Source organism: Trichechus manatus, unplaced genomic scaffold (assembly GCF_000243295.1).
Source record: "Trichechus manatus latirostris isolate Lorelei unplaced genomic scaffold, TriManLat1.0 scaffold00022, whole genome shotgun sequence".
NCBI lineage: Eukaryota > Metazoa > Chordata > Mammalia > Sirenia > Trichechidae > Trichechus > Trichechus manatus.
Genome location: NW_004443958.1, coordinates 21,841,550 through 21,869,509, shown reverse-complemented (window position 1 = coordinate 21,869,509; position 27,960 = coordinate 21,841,550). Strand labels below are relative to the sequence as shown.

At 39.7% G+C, this 27,960-nt stretch overlaps 1 protein-coding gene across 1 annotated transcript in view; it reads right to left on the bottom strand.

Moving 5' to 3' along the window:
• Positions 1-27,960, bottom strand: part of KHDRBS3 (KH RNA binding domain containing, signal transduction associated 3) — a 186,126-nt gene that overhangs the window by 75,042 nt on the left and 83,124 nt on the right. The window contains exons 3-5 of the mRNA XM_004373022.1: positions 20,491-20,607; positions 13,668-13,814; positions 4,863-5,002 (exon numbers count right to left, since the gene is read on the bottom strand). Of these exons, the coding sequence (XP_004373079.1) occupies positions 4,863-5,002; positions 13,668-13,814; positions 20,491-20,607 (404 nt within the window). The remainder of the gene's footprint in view (positions 1-4,862; positions 5,003-13,667; positions 13,815-20,490; positions 20,608-27,960) is intronic.

The following is a 27,960-nucleotide window of genomic DNA, read 5'->3' as shown; positions in this document are numbered from 1 at the left end:
TATACCATGGACTGCCAAAAGAATGAACAAATCTATCTTGGAAGAAGTACAACCAGAATGCTCCTTAGAAACAAGGATGGCGATACTACATCTCACATACTATGGACATGTTATCAGGAGGGACCAGCGCCTGGAGAAGGACATCATGCTTGGTAAAGCAGAGGGTCAGCGAAAAAGAGGAAGACCCTCTGGGAGATGGACTGACACAGTGGGGCAACAACAGGCTCAAGCACCACAATTGTGAGGATGGCGCAGGACCAGGCAGTGTTCTGTTCGGTTTTACACAGGGTCGCTATGAGTCGGAACCAACTTGACTGCACCTAACAACAACAATAAAACTGAGGGATGAAAGAATTAAAAAAAAAAATGTTATCAGAAAAACTGAACAGTTAATATTACAACCATAAATATTTCACCCAGGATATGGTATGATTTATATTAATCTACCAATTAATATTAAGATGTCTTTTTTTCTTCTCATGAAGACTGAACGAAAGAAAATAATTTCTTTCTTTCTTCAATGGCCAAAATTATAGAAATTTTAAATTAAATAAAAACCAGATTTTATTGGGATATTATCTTTTCAGGTCACTGTACCACCTAACCGTCAGCGCATTCACCCTCCTCCCGCCCCTTCCTTCCCACCCTCCGTCGACCGTACAATCTGCGCCTTCAGTAAAAACCGAGCCACTGACACCTGACCCATACACCCCACATCCCAGGCGGGATGCTGGGTACCTTTCCTTGGAAGTGAGTTTCTCTGCTGTTTCTTGCCATAAGGTCCGCGAATTCCTCTCACTGAAAGACTCCCTCAGTTCTCAATACCAAATGACTGTTTATGAAATTGCTTTCTGGTGGTGTGCTCCTAAACAGCCACAATGGAGTCGATGAAGGGGAGACAAGTAACAGGAAAAAAGGTGTGGTTTCCTTTAAAATTATCTTAATAGGCTTTGTGAAGACAATAAGTGGGGCAAATAATGCTGTAAACTGAGTGAGAACTTCTAACAAGAATTCCTAATTTAAATGCCAACCAAACCAAAATCCATACCCGTTGTCCTTGAGTTGATTCCACCTCACAGAGACTCCACAAGGCAGGGGAGAACTGCCCCATGGGGTTTCCAAGGAGCAACTGTTGGATTCTGACTGCTGACCTTTTGGTTAGCAGCTGAACTTTTAACCACTACACCACTAGGGCTCCAAATGCCAGCCAGGGACAAGCAAATAAGAAAAGCTACCGAGCCAAGGTGCTCTAGGTCACAGCTCTTGGTTACGGACACCCGCGTGCCAGGGCAACAAAAACCAGGACACCTGTTCTAAGATTGACAGAGGCAGCAGGGCTGACCTGAGAATGGCTGTCGACATCCAACATGTCAAATGACGTCTTTCTCAAAGATGGAAACGAGGGCCACAAAAAAGCAGCGCCAATCCAGGGTGGAAGGAACCTCAAGCATGTTTACACAGAGTGGTAACCTCTCTCCCTCGCCTCACACTCAGGCTTTTCAGAAGTTTTCGCGTTCTGTTTTCATCTTTGAAAGTCAGGCAGTCCTATTTCTGATGTTAGGTCATTCATTAAATGTCACAAATTTCCACTGAGCCCTTTCTGTGCCAGGAACTGGAGTTAGATGAGTAAGTCCCCGCCTGACTTCAGGGCGCCCAGAGGGGAGGAGGGGAAGGTCAGAGAAACGAGGAGCACGAGAGCGTGGTACCCACAGGGAAGAGGGGTAGGAAGCACAGACACAGGCACACAGGTTTCTGAATGGGAGAGGAGCTGCGACAAACAGGCGGATGAGAAAGGAAGAAGACAGGACAGTGCCAGAGGGCGGCTGTCCCAAGCAGAGGGTGGGAAGGCTTAGATGCAGAAAAGGATGGGGACTGTTTCTGGCTTGAAATTAGCACCATGGGAAAACTTGAGGTCCTAGAGTCACCCCTGGCTCTTAGGGAGACTTCCCTCTGAGCCATAGTTTGCCCATCTATAAAATGGAGACAGGAAATTGAGCAAACACTTATCCAGATCCTACTTATTTTTTTTAAATGTCCAGTTCAAACCCAAACTATGCCATGATTCCTTTTCTGAGTATTCAAAATATTCCCACACAGAAAATTGAATTCCTGGAGCACAAATATTTGATCAATCCTTCCACCAGGTCCTTGGGCAACTGACCTCTCTCCTAGCCTCCTTCATTATCAACATCAGTGTTACCAGAGAGCAAGAAGACTTGTGCTGCATGTTCTGAAAGGCAGAACTGGGGCTGATAGTGAGAAACAACAGAGACAGATTTTTGTTATTTTTGTTTATGAACAAAGAAGAACAGTAAAAACATGCTAACAAATCAGAATTGGAGGACAGTGACAGAGACTCAAACTAAAGAATGAGCTCTGAGTCATCAAGGAATGCACCAAGGCTGGATGAAAAGAAGGAGCCCTGGTAGCACAGTGGTTAAGCACTTGGCTGCTAACCTAAAGGTCAGTGGTTCAAACCCACCAGCTGCTCTGTGGCAGTCTATTTCTGTAAAGATTTACAGCCTTGGAAACCCTGTGGGGCAGTGCTATGGGGTTGCTATGTGTTGGAATGACTCCACAGTAGTGGATTTGTTTGGTTTTTTTGGTCTGGATGAAAAGAAGAGGTAAATAAACGGCTGGTGCACTAAGTGGGTATACTTCCTCATACACTGTCTTACATCGCCAACAATTTTACAAATAACAAATTTGTAACTTGTTGGAGAAGAAACAAATTGTCTTGGACTTCTTTTATACTTAAGTGATGCAGAATAACAAAGCAATCACTCACCAAAAGAAAAAAAAAGAAAGTAACTGTCCTGAAAATTGGATGGAACAGAGAATGAGGAAAAGTGATGACCAACAGGTGCTGTAACAGGGCTATCATCTCTGGACCTGAAGCCCAGTCAACCACAGGTGGTCTGCAGACCAACAAGAGCACTCGAGGGCTGGTAGGAAATGCAGAACCTCAGTCTACCCTAGACCTGCTCATCAGGCTCTGCCCTGTAACAAGATCCCAGGTGATGTGGACGCACAGTAAAGCGTTAGAAACACAGCCCTAGAGCCTCATTTCAGATTATCCCCAAAGATGCTCAGAGCAAGAGCTGCCAAGCCACCCACTTAGGAGTTTGTCTTCTCACCTCTGACAGGTTCTCCCGTGTGCTCTGAGCTACTCTACCTGCCCAGCCTCTCATTCACCTGTCAACATCAGGCAAGAAAAAAAATAAAAAGTCTCAGAAAAAACACTTCACAGAGATGAAGAAAGGTTGTCAAATGAGTTAGGGACTCTAGAGGGAAAAGAAAATTACCCCTCAGGCTGTGACTATGTCAGGGGCATGGACATCAAACAGACCTCCAGGAACGTTTCTGTCGCTGTGACTGCAGTGGTACTGGGCTGAGACCCTGTCATTAGATCCTGCAGGCACCCACGCTGTAAAACTGCTGAGGCCCAGGAGTCCATATGTTTCCCAAGGGCACCCAATTAGTAACGCCGGTGCTAACTTGAGCATTCAGGGCTTCTGCTACCATATTGTTTTTCCCACTATAATTTGCTGCTTCTCCTAAAATTTATAGATAAAAGCCAAACTATTTTTTGTTTACAAACTCTCACTCAACCAGACTTTGCATCCCTGTTGCTAAATTATAAAATGAGGACTAACATGAGTTGTACTTTCTTTCTGCTCTCGGTCCTTATCCTTTAATAAGCAGCTAAAAGGAAAGTATCAGGAGAGCTTCGAGGTAGAAGCCTACATAATAATTACCTCTCACCAAGTGCCTATTTTACAAATCCTTCCTCAGCACCTGGAGATCTGCTTCCACACAGACTGCTGTTTTTAGCTGCCATGAAGTCAATTCCATGAGTTTCAGAGTTTCAGAGTGAAATTCCTCCCCATAGCATTTTCAATGGCTGTGATCTTTCAAAAGTAGATCTCAGGCCTTTCTTCCAAGGCACCTCTGGATGGGTTAGAACCACCAACCTTTCAGTTAGTAGAAGCAAGCTTAACAGTTTATGCCACCCAGGGACTCTGGCAGCATGTCCAAATCTATGTTTATTTTACAGTGCAACGGAACTTGTTTGTAATTCCTCTGACATAGCTCTGATCTGCAACACTTGAGGGGAAGTGACTTTTTCTTTCCCCCAAGTGAACGAACATGGAGATCCAGGTGAATGCTATTTTAAATTATCTCATGGAAAATTCTATCTGAAAACGTGTATAGCCGTCAGTTTAACAGATAAATTTGTATTCTTTCCATTGACTTCTTTTGGGGTAAAAGATGAATAAAGTAAAAATAACTTTCTTACATAAACTTGAGGTAACATTATCAGATTTATAATTTCCTATCAAAAGTAATCATCAATCCAGAGACAAAAACAAAACTTCTATGTGCCTGGCACTTGACTGATCATTTTCAGATACCACAGATGACTGACAGTACATAAAATGACAGCACATCCTTGGACACCCACTTTATGTCTGACACTGTGCTCAGTGTTGGGGATGTGGCAATGAACAAGACACAGCATCCGATGAAGAAAATACACACTCCTGTGATCTCAATCTGCAGGTCATCGCTATGCCGTATTATAACAAGCCTCAACTTAAAGAATTATGGAATTAATGTTAGTGCGATTAAATAACTTGTCTAAAGCAATCAGCTAGTAAGTGCTACTGGTCACATTTAAGCCCAGGAATATCTGACTTCAAAGTGAATCCCCTTAGTATGACATCACAATGCCTGAATATATTTGTACAGACTTTGTACCAATAAACTGACAGAGCTGTTTTCAGTATTAGAGAAGAAAACATTAAAGGTGTTGTCATGGTACGCTCATCTAAAAACATATGTCAACCGATTACACCTACCTGGTTACTGCTGGGGTTGGTACACCTCTTGTACGCAAGGTAGGTTTCCCTCGAACCACTGGGACATCTGCATTTTCTGAACCACCATTCAAATATGTCAATTCCTGGAGCTGTGCTTGCCTGATTTCATCATTATAGTCCTATAGAAGACAAAAGATATCAGAATTAACCTCATGGTAAAAGTACAAAAGTATTTAGGACAAAAAGCAAACAATTTTTAATACAAAAAGGCAGGAAAATAGCTGAATTCACAAAACAAGATTTGAGCTTGTCAAAATGAAAATGTATCAATAAATTTCTGTAAATTGGGGAAAAAAGCTCAAAATAATATTTCCCAAGCTAGTATTTTTCAATTATCATTTGTAACTCCTTTTCCAGGGCATACTTTCCAAGTGAAACATTTATAATAATATTAAAATATCATGTAACCAATATATGGAAATTGTTATTTACAACTCAGTTCAATTAATAGTTATTAAGCATCTATGCTGTGCCCAGTGATGGAAAAACAGAGAGGAATAAGCCACGGTCCATAAAGCCAAGGATCTCACGATCTAGCAAAGGAGAAAATCATACATGCGACATGACAGCTTTCCTGAAACTTAACAACCATATGTGCAAATTCTTTCTGTAGGTTTCCACTTGGACTATTTCCACTATTGCAAAAGTAGCTGGAATTCAACATTTCTAAAACTGAATAAATCATCTTCTTCCTGAAAACTTGCTCTTCTTCATCATCTTATATTATTACCTGGATGTTCAACTAAGAAGCTTCAGAGGTCGTCCTTGATTTCTCATTCTTCCTTACCACCCCAAGCCCCATTTAATAATCATTAAGAAGATCATGTAATGAATAAACAAAAGTGTGATCTGCTGTACAAAAAAGGGAAAGTTCAGGTCTAAACAACCAGAAAGGATCATATGTGGTTAGTAAGAGCAGACTCTCTACAGGAAATGTCAGGTAAGAATGAGTGTGAACTAATGAAAGAAAGAGGGGAAGCAGGGTATTCCAGGCAGAGGGAATGGTATATTTCAAGATCCATGGTAATAGTGTGGCCAGGGAGCTGGAAGAAGTGCTATATGGCTGAATTATAGAACATAATTTGGGATGGGGAGGTTTTAAAGCTGATTTTTTGGAAGTAGAACACCAGGTCTTTCTTCCAAGGTACCACTGGGGAAACAGAACATAAGAGTGCATAAAAAAATTACTGCAAAAACCAAATGATGCTGTATCACAGGATTTATAAAATATAATGCATACAGAAAGGGGAGAAGTTGAGCTGTAATAGGGCTAAATATTCAGATTTAATTGAGTATTAATTTGAAGCAGATTATGATAAATTAAGATGCATACTGCAATCAGTAAAGCAACCAATAAGAAAACAACAACAAAAGGGAATTAAATGGTATGCCAAAATATATCTATTTAACACAGAAGAAGGCTGTGAAGAGAAAGAGAGTTAACACAAAAAAATAAAGCATGAGACATATAAAAAACAAGTTACAAAATGGCGATGTTAAATCCAACCATGTAAATAACTGTATTACATATGAATAGATTAAAAACTCCAATCAAAAGGCAGAGATTGTCAGACTGGATTAAAAAACAAAAAAACAAAAAAACCAAAACAAGATCCAACAATATGTTGTCTAAAAAAGAAACAATTTAGACCCAAAGACATAGATATGTTAAAAGTAAAAAGGGGAGGGAAGATATGCAATACAAAGAGTCACCATAAAAGACCTAGAGTGGATGTATTAGTATCAGACAGAATAGCCTTTTACAAATATTGCTAGAGAAAAGGAGGGTCAATATATGAGGATGATATGACAACTACAAACATATACACACCTAACGAGAGCTTAAAAACTGTATGCAGCAAACACTGACAGAAATGAAGCAGAAATAAGACAATTCAACAATAATACTTGTAAGCTTCAATATCCTACTCTCAATAAGTAAAAGAACAACTACACAAAAAAATCACTAAGGATACAGAAAATCTGAACAATAATTCATCTTTAGCTAACATTTAAAGAACACTCCATCAAATGACAACAGAATATATAGTATTTTCACTTCCACATGGAACATTTTCCAGGATTGACCATGTGACAGCTTTAAGCAGTGCTCAGAGGAAAATTTAAAGGTTTAAATGCTTATGGCAGAAAAAAAGGCCTCAGATCAACAATCTAAGATTCCACCTTAACAATCAAAAAAAGGGTAAACTCCATGTAGACAAAAGAAATAATAAAGTGGCAAAATCATAAAAAAAGAGAAAAGCAATGAAACTTTAGCTAGACGGGCCAAGAAAAAGAGAGATAGAACACAAATAACCAAAAACAGGAATGAAAGAGGGGGCATCACTACGGACACTAGAGGAATAAAAAGAATCACATGAGATTTTATAAACAACATTATGCCAACAAATTACACAACTTACACAAAATGAACAAATTCCCAGAAAGACATAAATTACCAAAACTGATTTTAAAAGAAATAGAAAATCTGAATAGAGCTGTAAGTCACTGAGTTAGTAATTAAAAATATTCCCACAAAGAAAACCCAACACTCAGGTGACTGCCATAGTGAATTTTATCATATAAATAAAGAAGAAATAATACCAGCCCTTCACAAGCTCTTTGAGAAAACAGAGAAAGAAGAAATAATTCTCAACTCATTCTCGAAGGCCATTATTACTCTGACATCAAAATCAGACAAAGAAATCACAAGGAAAAGAAATACTACAGACCAATATCTTTCATGATTATAGATGTAAAATTCCTTAATAAACTATTAATAAATGAAATCCAGCAACATATAAAAATGAATCGATTCCGACTCATGGCAATCTCATGGGTATCAAAGGAGAACTGTGCTCCATAGGGTTTTCAGTGGCTGATTTTTCAAAAGTAGATCACCAGGTCTTTTTTCGGTGGAGCTTCTAGGTGGACTTGTATCTCCAACCTTTCGGCTAGCAGCTGAGCACATTAACCATTTGCACCAATGAGGGAGAGGATTACATACCATGACCAAGTAAAATTTATCCTAGGAAAGCAAGGTTGGTTTCACATCTCAAAATGAATCCATGGAGCACATTATTAGTAAAAGAATAAAGGAGAAAAACCACATGATCATCTCAAAAGAATGAAAATCATAATAAAAATTCTCAACAAATGGGAACACAAGGGAACTTATTCAACATGATGAAGGACATCAATAAAAAATCTGCAGCTAACATCATAATTAATGGTGAAAAACTGAATGTTTTCCTCTTAAAGTTAGGAACAAAGCAAGGATGTCCATTCTCGCCGTTTCTATTCAACACTGCACTGAAAGTTCTAGCCAGTATAATAAGAAAAATAAACAGAAAATAACAAAGGCCATACAAATTGGAAAAGAAGATATAAAACCCCTTATCTGAAGATTATATAATGGAGCATGTAAATATCTTAATGATTTCATTTATATAAATAAAAAAACTAGAACTAATAAACACATTTAATAGGGTCACAAGGTACAAGATCAATACATAAAAACAAATTTTATTACTATATACTAGTAACCATCTGAAAATGAAATTTAAAAAAAATTCCATTCACAATAGCATAAAAAGCATAAAATATTAGAAATAAACTTTACAAAGAAATGCAAGATTGGTACACTGAAAACTATAAAACATTACTGAAAGAATTTAAAGAATTAAAAAAAGGAGACATTTAATGTGTTCATAGATTGAAAGACTCAATATTAAGATGGAAATTATCCCCAAATTGATATGTAGATTCAATATAATACCTATCAAAGTCTCAGCAGTCTTTTTGCCGAAATTGACAACCTGATACTAAATTTTTATGGAACTGCAAAGGAGCCAGAATTGTCCAAAGAATTTTGGAAAAGAAGAACAAAGTTGGAGGACTTACCATATCTCATATCAAAATTTACTATAAAGCTGAAGTAATTAATAGAGTGGTATTTGCCTAAGGGCAGGCATATAAATCAATGGGACAGAACAGAGAATCAAGAAATAAATCCTTACGTTTATTTTCTGTTGATTTTCAAACAAAGGTGCCAAGGCCATATAATGGGGGAAGGACAGTCTTTTCAAGATATGGTGCTGGGACAATTAGATATCCATATGGAAATGAATGAATTCAGATCCTTACCTCACATTATACAAGAAAATTAACTCAAAATAGATAATAGGCCCTGAGGGACCGAATTACTGGGCTGAGGGCTGTGGGGACCATGGTCTCGGGGAACATCTAGCTCAACTGGTATAACATAGTTTATACAGAAAATGTTCTACTTTCTACTTTGGTGAGTAGCATCTGGGGTCTTAAAAGCTTGTCAGCGGCCATCTAAGATACTCCACTGGCCTCACCCCATCTAGAGCAAGGAAGAATGAAGACAACCAAATACAAAAGGGAAAGATTAATCCAAAGGACTAACGGACCACAACTACCACAGGCTCCACCAGACAGAGTCCAGCACAACTAGATGGTACCCCGCTACCACCACTGACTGCTCTGACAGGGATCACAACAGAGGGTCCCTGACAGAGCTGGAGAAAAATGTAGAACAAAATTCTAACTCACAAAAAAAGACCAGACTTGCTAACCTGACAGAGACTGAAGAAACCCAAGAGTATGGCCCCCCAACACTCTTTTACCTCAATACTGAAGTCAGTCCTGAGGTTCACCCTTCAGTCACTGATTAGACAGGCCCATAAAACAAAATGAGAGTAAAGGGGCACAACAGCCCAAGGGCAAGGACAAGAAGGTAGGAGGGGACAGGAAAGCTGGTAATAGGGAACCCAAGGTTGAGAAGGGGAGAGTGTTGGCATGTTGAGAGGTTGGTAAACGATGTCACAAAACAATATGTGTACTAATTGTTTAAAGAGAAGCTAGTTTGTTCTGTAAACCTTCATCTAAAGTATACTAAAAAAAAAGATTATAGAGTTAAATAAAAGAGCTTATACTATAAAGCATGAAGAAAAGATAGCAGAAAATCTTTGTAGGCAGAGCTCTTTTGGCCAGCCCAGGCTCAGTGTGAGGCAATCAGACCCTCCATCTTGGTGGAAATCCTTGACAACTTCAATTTTTTCTTCGATTATCATGATGTTGCTTAGTGGTCCAGTTGTGAGGATTTTTGTTTTATGTTGAGGTGTAATCCATACTGAAGGCTGTGGTCTTTGACCTTCATCAGTAAGTGCTTCAAGTCCTCTTCACTTTCAGCCAGCAAGGTTGTGTCATCTGCACAACGCAGGTTGTTAATGAGTCTTCCTCTACTCCTGATGCCGCATTCTTCTTCATACAGTCCGGCTTCTCAGATTATTTGCTCGGCATACAGATTGAATAGCTATGGTGAAAGGATACAACCTGACACATGCCCTTCCTGCAGTATCCCCGTGTTCTGTCCGAACAACTGCCTCTTGATCTATGTACAGGTTCCTCATGAGCACAAGTAACTATTCTAGAATTCCCATTCTTTGCAATGCTATCCATAATTTGTTATGATCCACACAGTTGAATGCCTATGCATAGTCAATAAAACACAGGTAAACATCTTTCTGGTATTCTCTGCTTTCAGCCAGGATCTATCCGGCATCAGCAATAATATCCCTTGTTCCGTATCCTCTTCTGAACCTGGCTTGAATTTCTGGCAGTTCCCTGTCAATAGACTGTTGCAGCCGGTACTGAATGATCTGCAGCAAAATTTTACTTGTGTGTGATATTAATGATACTGTTTGATAATGTCCACATTTAGTTGGATCACCTCTCTTGGGAATAGACATAAATATGGATTTCCTCCAGTCAGCTGGCCAGGTAGCTGTCTTCCAAATTTCTTGGCACAGACGAGTGAGCACTTCCAGTGCTGCATCCGTTTGCTGAGGCATCTCAACTGATATTCCGTCAATTCCTGGAGCCTTGTTGTTTGCCAATGCCTTCAGTGCAGCTTGGACTTCCTCCTTCAGTACCATCAGGTCCTGATCATATGTTACCTCCTGAAATGGCTGAACGTCGACCAATTCTTTTTGGTATAGTGACTCTGTGTATTCCTTCCATCTTCTTTTGATGTTTCCTGCGTTGTTTAATATTTTCCCCCATAGAATCCTTCTATATTGCAACTCGAGGCTTGAATTTTTTCTTCAGTTCTGTCAGCTTGAGAAATGCCAAGTGTGTTCTTCCCTTCTGGTTTTCTATTTCCAGGTCTTTGCACATTTCATTATAATACTTTACTTTGTCTACTCGAGATGCCCTTTGAAATCTTCTGTTCAGCTCTTTTACTTCATCATTTCTTCCTTTCACTTTAGCTACTCAATATTCAACAGCAAGTTTCAGAGTCTCTTCTGACATCAATTTTGGTCTTTTCTTTTTTTCTTGTCTTTTTAAGGACCTCTTGCTTTCTTCATGTATGATGTCCTTGATGTCATTCTACAACTCATCTGGTCTTCAGTCATTAGTGTTTGACACATCTAATCTATTCTTGAGATGGTCTCTAAATTCAGGTGGGATATACTCAAGGTTATATTTTAGCTCTCGTGGACTTGTTCTAATTTTCTTCAGTTTCAACTTGAACTTGCACATGAGCAATGGCTGGTCTGTTCCACAGTCGGCCCTCTTTAAAGTGTTGTAAAGCAAAGAAGTCACCTTGAAGACTAAGGTGCGCCTGACCAAAGCCATGGTGTTTTCAACTGCCTCATATACATGTGAAAGCTGGACAATGAATAAACAAGACAGAAGAAGAACTGACACCTTTGAATTGTGGTGTTGGATAAGAATATTGAATATACCGTGGACTGCCAAATGAACAAATCTGGTTTGGAAGAAGTACGAGAAGGCTCCTTAGAAGCAAGGATGGCTGAGACTACGTCTCATATACTTTGGACATGTTATCAAAAGGGATCAGGCCCTGGAGAAGGAAATCATGCTTGGTAAAGTAGAGGGTCAGCAAAAATGAGGAAGACCTTCAATGAGATGGACTGACACAGTGGCTGCCAACAATGGGCTTAAGCATAACAACAATTGTGAGGATGGCACAGGACAGGGTAGTGTTTCGATCTGTTGTACATACAGTTGCTATGAATCCGAACTGACTCAATGGCACCTAACAACAACATCTTGGTGGAGCCCCGGTGGCACAGTGGTTAAGAGCTGGGCTGTTAACTAAAAAGTAGGCAGCTCAAATCCACCACCCACTCCTTGGAAACCCTACGGGGTAGTTCTACTCTGTCCTATAGGGTTGCTATGAGTCAGAATCCACTCCACGGCAACAGATTTTTATCTTGGTGGAGGACTGGAAAGTGGTGGGATGGGAGATACTACTGTAGCCATCTTTGGAAAATAGAATCTATCCCACCTGGCTAGGCAGGTACTTCTTGGCCACCACTGCATGCCCAGTAAGACATAACCATCTCCTTAGTCTTGTCATAGTTGCAATTTTGATCTGTATATATGAATATATGATTCATATCTGTCTCTCTCACCAGACTATAAACTTCATGAAGGCTGGGATCATGTCTTTTATTAGCTCACGTGTGCCTATCACATAGTAAGCACTCAATAATTTTGTTTTTAAACTGAATTAATTAATACATCATCATATTTGCTTATGGGACCAATAGAAAACTTTTAAAATCGTGAACTTTTGAACATTTTCAGTTCCCCAAGTAAAATATTTAATGGAATTCCATGTCCTGGCTCTTTCAAGGCAATCTTGATTTAAAACATCCTTTCCCCACAAATATAATTTTGTCCTCACAGCTAATATGATCACAATACATATGCTGCAGTGTGTGAGTCAATCTACCAGCCCAGCCTGGGATCACTAAAGACAGTCTTATTCCAGTCACCTGTTTAGCTGGAGTAATAGTTTCTCTAAAATAAATTTTCTACAGAGCTAAAGTGACCAATGTGTTAGGTGGTTTTTTTTTTTTTTTGTTTAAATCAAGAACATGCAGTTTATATAAAAGGTCTAAATTAACTTGGGTAATGGAGATCTGGTGGTGTAGTGGTTAGATCTGGCTGCTAAGCAAAAGGTCAACAGTTCAAATCCACCAGCTGCTCTTGGAAACCCTATGGGGCAGTTCTACTCTGTCCCACAGGGTCACTATGAGTCGGAATTGACTTCAATGGCAGTGGGTTTTTTAATGGAGATAGAGATATACTCCATATTATCATGTTCTTAACAATATCAAGGTGTCTAACAGTTAAAAAAGTCTATCAATTGTTCACAAACATAAAACAGAAGCTACCTCGCTCTCTGCACACTGTCCTTCATCTGTGTGTTCCTTATGTTTATGTCAGTCGTTGTATTTCTCATGCTGTACTGCAAGCATCTACTTATGCTTCTCTTTTGCCTTAAATGACACGTTCCTCCAGAGAAGGGGCTGCTTTTATTCATGTCTGGACACCCAATGCCAACACAGTGCATGGCACGTGAAAGCACTAGTGAGTCTGTGTTGGACAAAAATGGATTTGTGACTTGTTTTCAGTGCCACAAAAAAGCTTAGGACTTGAAGGCCAAAAACCTGAATGGTGATTAAGCCCTAAAACTTATTAGCTGTATAACCTGAGCAGTATTACTTACCTTCGCTAAAAACCCTCTGCCTCGTATATAAAAAAGGAATAATGCCATGTAATTTATAGGGACGCTGTGAGGTCTACTTGAGATAACCTCTGTGAAGCTCTTGAACAGGGAAAGTGTTACACAAGTTACAATTAATAATAACGATTATTAAGGATCAAAATAAAGGAAGATCTTTAAAGTACAACTTGAGTATCAAGAAAAATTATACTAACAGGGATGAGGAACTTCTTGATCTCTTCCAAAGCATGTCCCATCCGGGCATATGCTTCTGCTGGTGGGGCAAAGACTTCAATGAGAACATGGAGATCATCGTTGAGGTGGAAGTACTTTGCTTCTCCACTTTTCCTCAACTCTTCTTCCTGAAGAAAAATTATGTTTAAAAATGTGTCATTATGAGGAAAGAAAGAGAAAATCAAAACTACCAAAGCTCATGTGGCATCACAGAAGATTCATTCAACAGCAAACAAAAGCCTACGGAAGGATGTTAAAATATTCAATCTGAGCCTGCCATCCCAAGGTGCCCTGGTGACACAACAGTTAAGCGCTCAGCTGCGAACCAAAAGATCAGCAGTTAGAACCCACAAGCAGCTCCACGGGAGAAAGATGTGGCAGTCTGCTTCCATAACCATTACAGCCTAGGAAGCCCTAAGGGGCAGTTCTACTCTGTGCCCTACACGGACACCATGAGTCCGAACTGACTTGACAGCAATGGGTTTAGGCCGTCAGAGGTTTCCTACTGCTCCTGGAGTAGTCTCAACTCCTGACCCTGGCCTACGAGGAGGGCCATTATCTGCCCACTGCTGAGTCCCATGGCTCCTTAGCATTCTCCTGTCTCCCCGGCTCAACCCCCTCCAACTGCTGCACAGGCCTCCTCTGTGTTCTTCAAACTGGCTAAGTTCCCAAGCTCACTTCTACACTGTCTATGCTGTGTGCCTGTGATGTTGCCACAAAGCATTACCACTACCTAAAATATCTCATTTTCTCACCTGCCTATTTTCTATCCTCCCCCACTGAAAGATGACTATCATGGAGCAGAAGCCATGATTGTCTTGTTTGTTGCTGCTCCATGTCTAGGAAAGTGCCCAGAATATAGTACATAAGGAGCTCTGGTGTCACAGTGGTTAAGAGCTTGGCTGCTGACTGAAAGGCTGACAAGTTGAACCCATCAGTTGCTCTGCAGGAGAAATATGTGGCAGTCTGCTTCTGTAAAGATTACAGCCTAGGAAATCCTATGCAGCAGTTCTACTCAGTCACATAGGGTTGCTATGAGTTTGAATCGACTTGTCAGCAGTGGGTTTGGGTTTATATGGTATATGCTCAACAAACATGTTGAACGAATGCCTAACATACTTTATTTATTCATTCATTTCTATGTTTATTTGGTCATTTTTACAGTCATTCAACAACATTTCCACGTTTTATCTGAGGATAAAACGGAAAAAAATAAAGACTGTATTACATGGTTTTATATGAGTTTGTATAATTATGACAAAAGTTTTTAAAACTTTTTCTTTAAGGTTTACATAATGAAATTTAGGGAGAAATTAAAAGAAAAAAATCAGATGGTTAAGAAACTACTGATTTGGTTCCATTATCTTCTCACAGCTAGCCTTCATCAGGGTGGCCTTAATTAGCCTTTGTTTCCAACATTAGAAGAAGACAGAGTCGGGTAAGTAGGAACCGTCATGTGGAGGGAGTTTTAAAGGCAAGAAACCTTCTCGGCCTCTTACAAACCCTATTGGTCGCTGTGAGTCAAAGTCAACTCAACTGCAACTGGCTTGGCTGTTTATGCTGTTTTTGTAAGTGGCACATTCTAGACCCCGAGACTGGCTCAGGGTGAGGCCAGTGAAGCAGAATCGTGAAAGTGCAGGCTCACACCCGTTTTTTATTGAAAATGTTGGTTATTCTGTTTATTCACCTTTATTTGGATTTTTAAAAATACTTGGCAACGGATATAGGTGGTGGTGCACAACATGATTGATGTAATTGGTTTCCACATACTGTACCCGTGAAAGCTGTTTAACTGCCAAATGCTATGTTATATATATCTTTACAAAAATAAAAAGGGAAAATATATTGCAAAAAAAAAAGCCTATCTCACGAGAAAGGGGAGGCCAGGAATTCCTGGTGATCACGACTTTTATTTCCTCCTTATCCAAGAAGACAAAGATGCAAATGCCAGGCTATTATAAGTGTACACTAACATTTAATTTGAAAAATCTGTTTGGTGTTAACACATGAATATGAATGCAGGATCACTAAGAACAACAAAAGGGACAGCTCTGTGCAAACGCGGGGCAAGTGGAGACAATGTGTACAGCGCCCACTACACTGGCTGGCACCTGGCAGGCACTTCACAAATGCTAGTCTCCTTCACATTTATGGAAAGTGGGTCAGAAACTGAAAGAAAAAATATATTTGAAGTAGGGAGAGAAAATACGAGTTACCACAATACCCTATGCATTTCCTTCAAAATTAAAAAAACAAGTACTATTCTTTTACACCAACTATAGACCACTGTTCCAATTATTTCATTTGGTACTGTCTTTCATAGCTGAAGTTTTAAAAGCTGCATTCTTTGCATAGCAGTTCATCTCTGAAAGTATTAACTACTGAAACAAATATTTCTTATCGTCTTCCAATATGGTAGCAAAATAATGATATTAATGAGAGACTGCAACTGTGGATTCATAAGCCAACAATTTCATTTCTACCAGAAACAGAAGCTGAAACAGTGAGGCTTTCTTATCATACTGGAGCCGTGAGGAGCTACCACAGACCTGGGACTATCTCACAGGTTCACGGAGACAGGCAATGCAATGCCTGGGGAAGAACTCTGACTTTGAGTTCTGCATTTGAATCCCAAATCCAACACTTACCGTGTGACTTTGGCCAAGTTACCCTATCCTCATGGGGGTAAATTACAGAGGTAAAATGGGAATAAGCAATCCTACCTTGAAGGGATAATTCTAAATGAGTATTATAATAGTAAATAGCATCTACCTCACAGGATTGTTATAGTAATAACGAAGTTAACACACAAAACTCTTTAGAATTATGCCTAGCACATAGTAAGTGGTGACTACAGTAATGATAAATATTATTATATAACTACAGCATTAATCATCCTATTGTTCTATAGTATAGACGATGTGGGCAAAACATCTACCATAATGTTTGGCACAAACTGAAGGCTCAGCAGACCACAAATTATCATGATTATTTCGCTATATAACCAGCTGGTACATTTCAATAATGATTCCCATAATTTCATCAATGTAGCAAATAAAAAAATGAATTATATTCTTATCAGAACTTAAATAGTATCATCTGGAGAATCCAAAGGGAAGACATTTTAATGCTAAATAATGAGAATCTCTTTGGAAATAAACATATTATTGAGAACCCCTTTAAACATAAACTAGTGAAAAGGACGAAATCAATATGAAAGAGTTCACACGGGTGTTTATTAAAATTGTTTCCTGCCTCAGTTAGTTTCCTGGTTAAGCATTAGCCTGAGGAACTAAACAGACGTTAGAAAGAGAACTTCTGAAATGATGTTTACCACACCCAAATTTAACATACATCCACTGTACTCACAGCATTCTAAAGAATTAAATGTTTCCCAACTAAAGAAACTCTGAGCTAACAAAAGGATGGGCTTCTATGCAATTATTTTAAGTTATTAATATTTTAATACAGTAATCGTCTGTAAATGTTAACTGCCTTTAGCATGCTCTCAGCTAGACAGAACTGTAGGCACAGAAATAAGTGGATACAAAACACTGACTGCCGTAGAGCTACAGCCTGTTCTTTCTGCACTTTTCTGTGTTTTCTGAAATGTCTGCAAGGAGCACCGCGGCAGCGGAGTGAGCACACGTGCTCAACCTCCTTCAGGGTGCCTGCCTGCACTGCAAACGCTGGAAAGCTCAAAGCTACATTCTCAGCCTTCCTGGCAAGTGTAGGGTTTTGACCTTACGTTTAGTCAGCCAGTCAGACAGACATACATGTGAATGACATTATTTTGTACTTAATTTAAGAGCGAGCACAAGTGGGATGGACATCTGTACTTTGCCAATTTCAATCTAGACAGCATGAAGTGGCTCCCACGCTGGCAGATCCAGGGGCCACTACCTGACCCCTGGGACACAGCCAAGGGCTGTGTTCCTGAAGCCAACAATTGCGTGGCAGATCCTGACTTTGGTAAAGGAAGCGACTTTCTGAGTCTGTTCTACAGCACTGTTCTGGAAGACGGTCCTAGAGAATCAGCCTAGAGCCTGACCCTTTGGCCCTTGCAACTATTTGACAATTGCCCATTTCTATGAATTAAATCCCTCTTTGCTCAACACAGCTAGAGTGAACTAGAGCCCTGACTGACAAGAGTACTCACTACCCACCGACGCTGCAGCCATTCTAGCATCCTATAAAGCCTGGTCATGGGGTACGTGATACAACTAGAGAAACCCAAGGGCAGGACTCCATCGTTCTCCTTACGTTGTTGGTTGTTAAAGGAGTTCCTAGTTGAGCAGCAGTGCTTTGTGGCATTCAGAGACAGTGAAAAGAAGGACGTCCAGGACTGGTTATCTGGATTTTAAGGCAGTCAAGATTGGACTACAATATAACAGATGGGATACTAGTATATTCCACTGAAGATGCAAACTCGTTACTTAAATTATCACCTGCGGTCACCTTCGGTGAAGTTCTTCTGAAGGTATAACTGAGGGACAACATGGCAGAATAGGGCTTATGGGGTCAAGAGATAAATAGACTTCTCGTCCTAGTCCATTGACAGTTGGCTCAATGGATTGTAAATCCACAACGCATGCTCTCTCCCCAGTTCTTGGGCATCTAGATGGACCGTAAAAGATCAGCCACTTGCAGAATCCCCATACTGACTCGCTGACCTGTACACTGAGGGTAAACAAGCTAGGAATGCCCATATGATCAAGGACATAGAATCCAGAGGATCAGAGGACGAGTGACACATTGTCTGGGAAAGAGGCCCCAATATGGACTCACTGACAATGTGATCCCTGTGACAGGGATAGAGGTTACGCATGACTTTACAACACATACACCCCTCAGCATGACTGACTGGAATTACCATTGCTGAGGGCCCAGTATGCCAGCAGCAGAGAACAGCCACAAGCCCCTGATATGACAATGTAATCTAGAAGGACCTCCAAGCTCTGATGGCAAGCTGAGACTTAGGGTCCCTTTCACTATGGACAGTAAGGGACTTGCTGTTACCAGGACACACAATCTAGATAGGAATTTGCTTTCCCTGCTTCCCATCTACCAGAGGTGGATGCTCTAATCACTGTCACTGAATGCCACAAAGCACTGCTGCTCAACAAGGAACTCCTTTAACAACCAACAACGTAAGTAGGACAATGGAGTCCTGCCCATGGTTTTTACTAGTTGTATCATGCACTCCATCACCAGACTTTATAGAATGCTAGAATGGCTACTGAAAACTTAACTAAGGTGTCAGCAAGGTTGGGGGACTTTCCTACAAGGTAACAGCAAAAGTGATTCTGATGCATAGCTAGGTTAGGCTACTTACCAAGCATTACTGTCTCAAATGTGTAAGATACTTTGTTTCCTTAACTCGCATATTCTCATAATAGGAGAAAATGGAGCCACGTATTTGGTCACTAGGTTAGAAAGATTCTGACTCACCTATAGGGTCGCTATGAGTCGGAATCTTTCTAACGTAATGACCGATATATGGTTCCATTTTCTCCTACTGTCAGAATATATGAGTTAAGGAACCAAAGTATCTTACGCATTTGAGACAGTAATGCTTGGTGAGTAGCCTAACCTAGCTATGCATCAGAAACACTGAACACCTATTGTTTAAGTTCGTTCTGAGGTTCCACCCAAAAAAGGTTGGGGCATGAGAATCTATTTTTAAACAGCATCCCACATGAGCCTGATGCAAGGTCACGTTGTCCACCGCCGTGGCGGAAAATACATGGACGTTGGTGTCAGAAAGGCATCGTCTCATACGTTGTGTTCACCAAACAATTTACTGACTATCTCTTCATTAATCTGGAGAATATACTCGAGCTCTCTGAATCTCTGTTTTCTTATGTGTAAAATAAGGAAAATATTTTGTGTATTTTCTATCATTTTTCAAAGGATTTTATGATGCAGTGCATATAAAATGTGCCAAAAAGCACCTGACTCACAGTGGCTGTTCAATAAGCAAATGCTAGCTATGTTTATGATAAAAGCTATTATTTATATGGGCATTTTTATGAGAAGGTTTGATTCTGTCTAAGTAACTTTCAGGAAACGATCAGTGATCAACATCCCATGGAAAGTAACCAATGAGTGTGGATTTGGTTCCCAGTAATACAAATCTTTTAAAATGAAAGAACAAAGTAAGTGACAGCACATTATGAAATGTGAAAATTTCTTTCAAAATTGGTATATTTAAGAAAGCTATCAATAAAAATAACTCAGTAATTTTTAGCAGTCAATGTGATGACATCCAAGTAGAACGACTACGTGCCACAGTACTGAGCAATCATTAAAACATTTAAAATCAATTTGAAGAACTTGATAAAATGCATATAATATCAAATTAAGGGGGGAAAAAGAAGAAATAACTATATATACATTATAACCTCAAACATGTGAAATATACGCATACGAGAAAAAAAAAAAAAAGACCAGAAGGAACTAATCTAAATGCAAACAGTGATGGTGAGACTGTGGATAATTTTTACTTCTCTTCATAATAGTCTCAATATTACCATACTTTCTACAAGATTCAGAAATACGAGTATTACTGTTTTATTTGTTAAATTAATATAACATTTACAGAAGCAGGCTTAAGATACTATTCTGAAATTGGCCATAATAGCTCATTTTCTAAATAGAATAAAAAATATACTAACATTTTCACATAATTCTGTTTGAAATCCTAGTTAGCTTTTCAATAATATGTATTAATACAATGGATGACCCTGGAGTGCATAATATAACTTGACTCGAAAAGTAGTCATTTTCTATAGTGAATATTACCTTTGCCTTGTCTCGCATGGAACCTTTTCCAAGAATGGACATTTTTGTCAAAGTTTCTTCCTGTAAACGCTTCAGAGAATTGCCACGTGGACCCAAAAGTTTCCCCACAAAGTTGAACTAGGAAAAACAAACAAACCACAACTTGTAGCATTCATATCTGAAAGTAATTTCGGAATCTTGAATGTTCATAAACACAGCAGTACACTCCACTCCACTGATTACTGACAAAAATCTAAGTTCCCGCCACATGCAACACACTGTGATGTTTTGCACAAACCACGTAACACTGGGCGACAAACTGTAAAATAATTTTAAGAAATGATGTATTTTTTTATACTAATTAATTCAGCAATAGCCTATATTTTATAAACTGTGAATGAAATTTGTTTCCCGGAATTTCTAAGTTGCAATTCTAAAAATTTCAGCACACACTAAGCAAACTACGAACAGTACTAGGACTACAGTGTAGGTGAGGGAGAATGACAGCAGATGTGCTACAATGTGCGCCAGCTGGACTGGTCATTAGGGAGTGCCCGAGTCCTTCTACTTGGTCAGTGTTTAAACTTGGTTCTTCGACCAATGAGTACTTGGCCTAGGGGAGTTCTTATGCAGTTAGAAACTGACAATAGCTTTATGACCAAATCCATCTATCTCTTTCAAAATAACTAGCTTTGGGAATGTGGACAATTTACTTAACTTAGATGCCTGGGGTTACTTATTTAATAAGCCAAAGCAGAAGTGAATTAAGGGTATAAACTTCGAATCCAGACAGCTGAGGTTTAAAACCTGGCTCTTCCAGTTACCAGCTGAGTGACTCTGGGTAAACTACCTAATCTCTCTGTACCTCAGTTTCCTCCTCTGTAAAGCGGGAGTGACAATAGGACCTACCTCTATAGGGCTGTTCTGAGGATTAAATGGTCAATAAACATAAATTATTTAGAACAACACTTGGCACATAACAGACACTCAGTAACTATATCTTGAATGAAAGAATTAGGAATTTCACACAACTGTTAAATGCCTTACAATAATTAAGGTAATTCACGAATACTTCTTGGTCCCAAATACAAAATCAGCTGTTTACCAGGACTGTTTCTCTAAGGCAAGATTCTTCAGTTATAAACTCGTGCAGCTGCCACTTTGATATCAGTTCTCTTCCATGATGTATGCCACTGCTGTGCTGTTGCTGCTTTTTTTAAGAGAAAATTGTTCCTCAATTTACCTAACACAGGCAATTTAAGTAATTTTCCTGGAATATGCAGTTAGCATTTTCAAAAATCAAGATGGTATTTTTTCCTTGCCCACTTTTAGTTTTACTGGTCTTCTATCAACACTCAAATATATATGGATATATCACAGTTTGTTTTGACTCAATATTCACTGCACACAAGAGGATCATGTAAAAACTGTCCACAGCTGAGTCACCAGGTGTCTTCTGACAATTAGCCAACACTCATTCTTGACTGATAGTTTGGCTGGGAATAAAAGTCTAAGTGGCAAATCACTTTTCTCTCAATGTTCATGGTGTTGAGTTTCTTCTAACTTCCGATGTTGCTGTTAAGAAGTGCAACGTGATTCTGACTTCTGATTCTTGGTACATGGCCTGTCTTTTCTTCCCTTTGGGAGTTTTAGGATTTTTCTTTACCCTAGTATTCCCAAATTTCTCATAAAACACTTAACTTGGGCGAGGATCTTTTTCCATTTGTTGGGTAGACACTCAGTGGATTCTTTTAATCCTTCTGTTCTGGATTATATATTACATATTTGTTATTTATAATATAAATTAGTATAATATATAAGATATATAATATAAATTATTATAGATATATACATTTTAACAATATTACTGAGATTTCCCTCTCTCCATTTTATTTCTTGTTATCTTCCTAGGAATTCTATTATTTGGATATTGGGCCTCCCGGGTTGAATCTCTAGGTCTCTAATTTTTTCCCCTTACTCCCTCTTTGTTTTTACTTTCTGGAACATTTAACCATATTTCCCACATACCTGTTCTTTCTTTTCTGCTATCAAATGTTAATTACTAATAAAACCAAAGAAAAAAAAAAACCTAACCCATTGCCATTGAGTCAATTCCGACTCATAGTGACCCTATAGGACAGAGGAGAACTGCCCCATATGGCTTACAAGATGTAGCTGGTGGATTAGAACCATCAAACGTTTGGTTAGCAGCCAAGTTCTTAACCATGTGATAGCACTTTCTTTTTATTGTGCTTTAAATGAAAGTTTACAGTTCTAGTTTCTCATACAAAAATTTATACACACACTGCTCTGTGACCCTAGTTGCTCTCCCTATACTGTGACAGCACACTCCTCCTTTCCACCCTGGATTTCCCATGTCCACTCAACCAGCTCCTGTCCCTTTCTGCCTTCTCATCTTGTCTCTGGACAGGAGCTGCCCATTTAGACTCATGTATCTAAGAAGCTCACTGGTCACGAGTATCATTTTATGTCTTATAGTCCAGTCTAATATTTGAAAAGCTGGCTTCAGAAATGGTTTTGGTCTTGAGCTAACAGAGAATACGGGGACCATGTCTTCTGGAGTCTCTCCAGTCTCAGTTAGACCATGAAGTCTGGTCTTTTCACTAGAATTTGAGTTCTGCACCCCACTTTTCTTCTGCTCTGTCAGGGACTCTCTGTTGTGTTCCCTGTTAGGGCAATCACTGGTGGTAGCTGGGCACCATCTAATTCTTCTGGTCTCAGGCTGATGGAGTCTCTGGTTTATGTAGGCCTTTTGTCTCTTGGCTCATATTTTCCTTGTGTCTTTGGTGTTCTTCATTCTCCTTTGCTCCAGGTGGGTTGGGATCAATTGATGCATCTTAGATGGCCGCTCACTAGCTTTTAAGACCCCAGACTCCACTCACCAAAGTGAGATGCAGAACATTTTCTTAATAAACTTTGTTAGGCCAACTGACCCGTATGTCCCCTGAAACCATGGTCCCCAGACCCCCACCCCTGCTACTCTGTCCCTCAAAGTGTTTGGTTGTATTCAGGAAACTTCTTGGTTTTGGTTTAGTCCAGTTGTATTGACTTGCCCTGTAGCGACAGCACTTTCTTACACTTGCTACATTTTATTTATATTTTACAGAAGTAATATTTCTTATCTTTCTGAGGATATTAATGACAGTTGCCCCTCCTTGTCTTGCACCTTATATAGTATCTGCTTCTTCCAAAAGTCTTCTCCTTCTATCTCCATATTTGGTGAGTTGGTCTCTTTCTACATTTTGGGCTCTCCTCAGATGTCTGGTAATTCTTTGCTACCTGTTTATAAAAATATATGAAGCTCTAAAACACTGACTGTAAGTTTTGTTCTCATACGTGAGACTTAACCAATTGATATGCTTCACTCTAAATATGGCAGCCCAGATTGTTTTCATCAAGAGCTACTCAAACATCAGTATCTATATCTCACTTCTCCTGGGCTAGTCATTTCCCTGGAGAGGAACTGCCAAATCTTCTAGGAGGAGGTGTAAGCCTGGCTGCCAGAATACTGGAAATTCCACCGTTAAGCAAGCACACACTTATTTAAAGGAGATAATCTCCTCATTTTCAGTGTGGCATCTCACCTTAGCCCTCGGGATACCTGTACCTTGGAGCCCAAGGTTTCTCTTATTCAGCCTCCTCAGGTTGCTAGGATAAGTTGCCTGGCTTTATCAGCTGAGGAAGAATACCTGATGGTCTAGCTATTTCTCATACAAACTTTCAACCAAGTCTCCTCTTTTCTATTCCACCCTGTAAATCCACTGTCACAATAACTGGTGTCTACAACTCCTGAGCCTTCTAATGGTTTTACCACACTAATGAACATATTTCTAGTTAGCTTCCTCCTGCCCAGAAAGCTCAGCATTCTGCTTTCTCTGGTCTCCTAAGTCATTACGGTTTATCCATTTATTTTGCAGCTACCAAAATTTTACTGACTTCACTTGCCTATTGTTGCCTCACCCTCCCATTGTTATCTTCATGGATTTGTGCATTTTTTTAAATTCCTTTATATTCATTTTAGTCGAGCTTTAAGGATGGAGTGAAAATAAATGCATACAGTCAATTAGCTGTACTTACACTGCATTTTTAATATTCAAATATTTCTCAATTGATTACAATTAAGAAGAGATTTTAGAAATCATACAGTCTAAGCATCTAATTGTATACTGAAGCCCAGATAAAGATAAAGGTTTATTCAGGGTTACTTGAATAAATACTATCCAGAAGCGTAAGATTCTATATAAGAAAGAAAAGCATTTCATTATGATTTTATATACCTTTACGGGCTTCTTTCTCCATTTAACTTCTACTAATCACCTACTTACTAAAAAAAAGTATATAAATGCATATTTTGACAATCAGAAACACTTATATTCTCTTTCTTATTTTCCTTAACTCTGTTCAGTCCTATATCATTTATTAGTTCTATTTCCCTAGTCAAGTTGACCCTCATGAGTCTCAGACTCCTCATCTACAACATAGAGATCATACCACGTCCTGTGGATGCCTGTCGTATGAATAAAGAAAATGCATAACATCACCTACCACAGCAGCTGGTAGAGTGTGCACACACATTGCTAAATCGCTAAGTAATAAATTGATGACTTTAACTATTGTGGACATATACAATTTTATCTGACCAATAGCCACCTTTTACTGAGAACTGACTCCCCTTCATCCACAAGGCTAGCAACGGAGGGAGGCATCACAGTGAAACAACATGACTGTGTCCTGGCCACCCAGGTTGCTCAAGGAAGTTATCCTTGACTAGAAGTCAAGGGAGTCGTCTGAGGTTTAGAACTAAACATGTGGATACGAGCATCCTCAGAGCTAAGTCACCACAATGGCAACAGGCTTAGTCCGGTTCTCAACTGTATATTGCATCACCTCCGTAAGGGGCATTTGGGAATATTCAGCATGTTTGTTTGTTTGCCCCAGTGACTGAGGTTACTAAGGGCACTTCATAGGCAAAGGCCTAGAAAGCCCCATGTTAGAAATGGATATGACTGTCCTTCACAATGAAAAACCATCCTGCATAAAATGCCAATTTTATGTGTCAACAATCACTGTTAGAGAAGAACCATGGACTTCGGTTATTTTCTTTTTCTTAGACTAGAACTTGTTACTGCCCATTTCTCAGTTTAAAAGTAGAATTCCTCCATGGATTCTATAAAGCAAACAAACTAACAACAAAAAAAAACCTAAACCCATCGTGGAGTCGATTCCAACTCATGGCGACCCTGTGTGTTACAGAGCAGAACTGCGCCATAGGGTTTTTTTGGGCTGTAATCTTTATGGAAGCAGTTCGCCAGGGCTTTCTTCCACAGAGCTGCTGGGTGGGTTTGAACCATCAACCTTTAGGTTAGCAGCCAATTGGAAACCACATGCTCTACCCAGGCTCCTATGGATTCTATAAGATACCCTCACTTAGTTAAAAAAACAAGACAAAATAAACAAACCAGCAACCTAGCCACAGTCGGTACTTGCAACAACAACAACAAAAGCCTAAGTAATATATGGGCTGAGTACATACTTTGGACTCTCTGCATCATGTAAAAAAACAAACAAAACAAAACAAACCATCTAAGTTAGGCAAGGTAGGCAGCATAGTTCTCTACTTTGCCATCCACCCTACGACACCTCCTGATGTTCCACAGACTTCTGAAGGAGTGTCATTAGCGGGCTCTCCCTCTTACCAGCAGCATGATCGCTACATTTCCTGCCATTCCAGTCTTCAATTTCACCATATTTACAAAGCATGGCTTAGAAGTCATTATACTTCAGGGATATCATGAAGATTAAAACGCATAAGATAAAGTGCTGAGCACTGTGACAATGTTGAATTTTACCTGAGTCCTGGAAAATCGCTATGATTAAGAAACCCCTCATCCTTTTGTGTTCCTGAAATAGCTCACTGCAAAGAACCACCCTTTTGAATGGGACTAAGCTAAGAGTCCAGGATGTCCCCCTAGTTTGCCTATGACAAGGCCAGACACCGATCTTTCATTCCCATTCTTTGCACCATACTACATTAGCTGAAGTTCCTTTCCATTGACTAATGAGAACAAAATGCCCATTAACCTGACTAGATGAAATTGCAGTTCAGCTCTTCTCCTTCCCCTCCAGGTACCCTTCCACTGAGCCAGCATACAATCCTTCGTTAATGGCACATCTCAAGAGCAGGCTGACTCAGCTAAAACATTCCCAGATCTACTGTCTCATCATGCCACCTTTACCCAGTCATCCCACTTCCCCACTCCGCATCACCCTCTTCCCCATACTGGATTCTCTCTAGCTTTGTCCACTCCTCCCTGCAGAAGAAAAATCCTTTCCTGCCTGCTGACCTTTGAGACTCCTGCAGAGCTCACCAAGCCTTTTCCCTATTACAGTAGTTACCCCCGCCCCACCACACCATAATCCTTTGGAATAAAGTCTTTCCTTACCTAAATCTGGATTTGTTTTTTATTTGATAACTATATCTGCAAGACAGTAAGAACTTGATACATTTTAACTTTTATTTTTATTAATTTATTTGTGTGTAGATTCCCATGGAATGTAGAAGTGTTATCATTTCCAAGACCAATGATTTTTCTTCAAATAACGATTACTATATTACATATATTATTATATTACAAATGTTACAATTGGAGTTTGGAAATTTGAGTGATTACAAAGATGATAAACCAACATACAATAAGTATCTTTGAGGTTCACTGCATACTGTATAAGCTACAGTAACTGTATTCTTCATTGGTAAAAACCAAGTGCCTTTCTGAACTAGCTTTAATTGATCTAAACTATATCTGTAATATGACACCATTCCTTGGAGAACAATTACAGGTAAGCTGTCATTTCCTAAACAACTAAGCCTGAAAATCATGCCACTGTCTCCACTAAAGGTTCCCCTTAATTGGGTGCTCATCAAAAAGCTGATTAGTCTAACAAAGGTATGTTTTATTGACTTCTAACTCAACACTCAAAACTCAGTTTGCCCACCTCTCTCACCTCACCACTCTCCTGCTTTTGATTTTAGCCATTCTGGACTTCTTTCAGTTTCTCAAAACCATAATGCAGGAAAAACTGGACATTTCAACTTGGAGTTAGAGAGTTGGAAAGAGAGTCGCTCCCACACTGAAAACAAGAAAAAGTCTGGACAGGGTGCAAATTGGCGCTGGGATCTCAGGGAAACATTCCACACTTGGCGAGGATAGGCATCCGCAGTAAGCAACAGGACTCGAGCATCTGCTTACGTGGCACGGGCTAGCACGAGAGCACGAAGTCCCCGGGAGGCACACACGTAGGAGGGTCCCCACCTCCTCAACTGCTTTCTTTGCAAACCCCACCCCACCCCTGTGATCACAGTGAGTATCAGGGGGAATCTTGACACCACTTCCCCTGGGGTGCTGGAGCAGGAGGGGAAAAGTGGCCAAAGTCAAAATCAGCCCAGGTCCATCCACTCTACCTCATCTG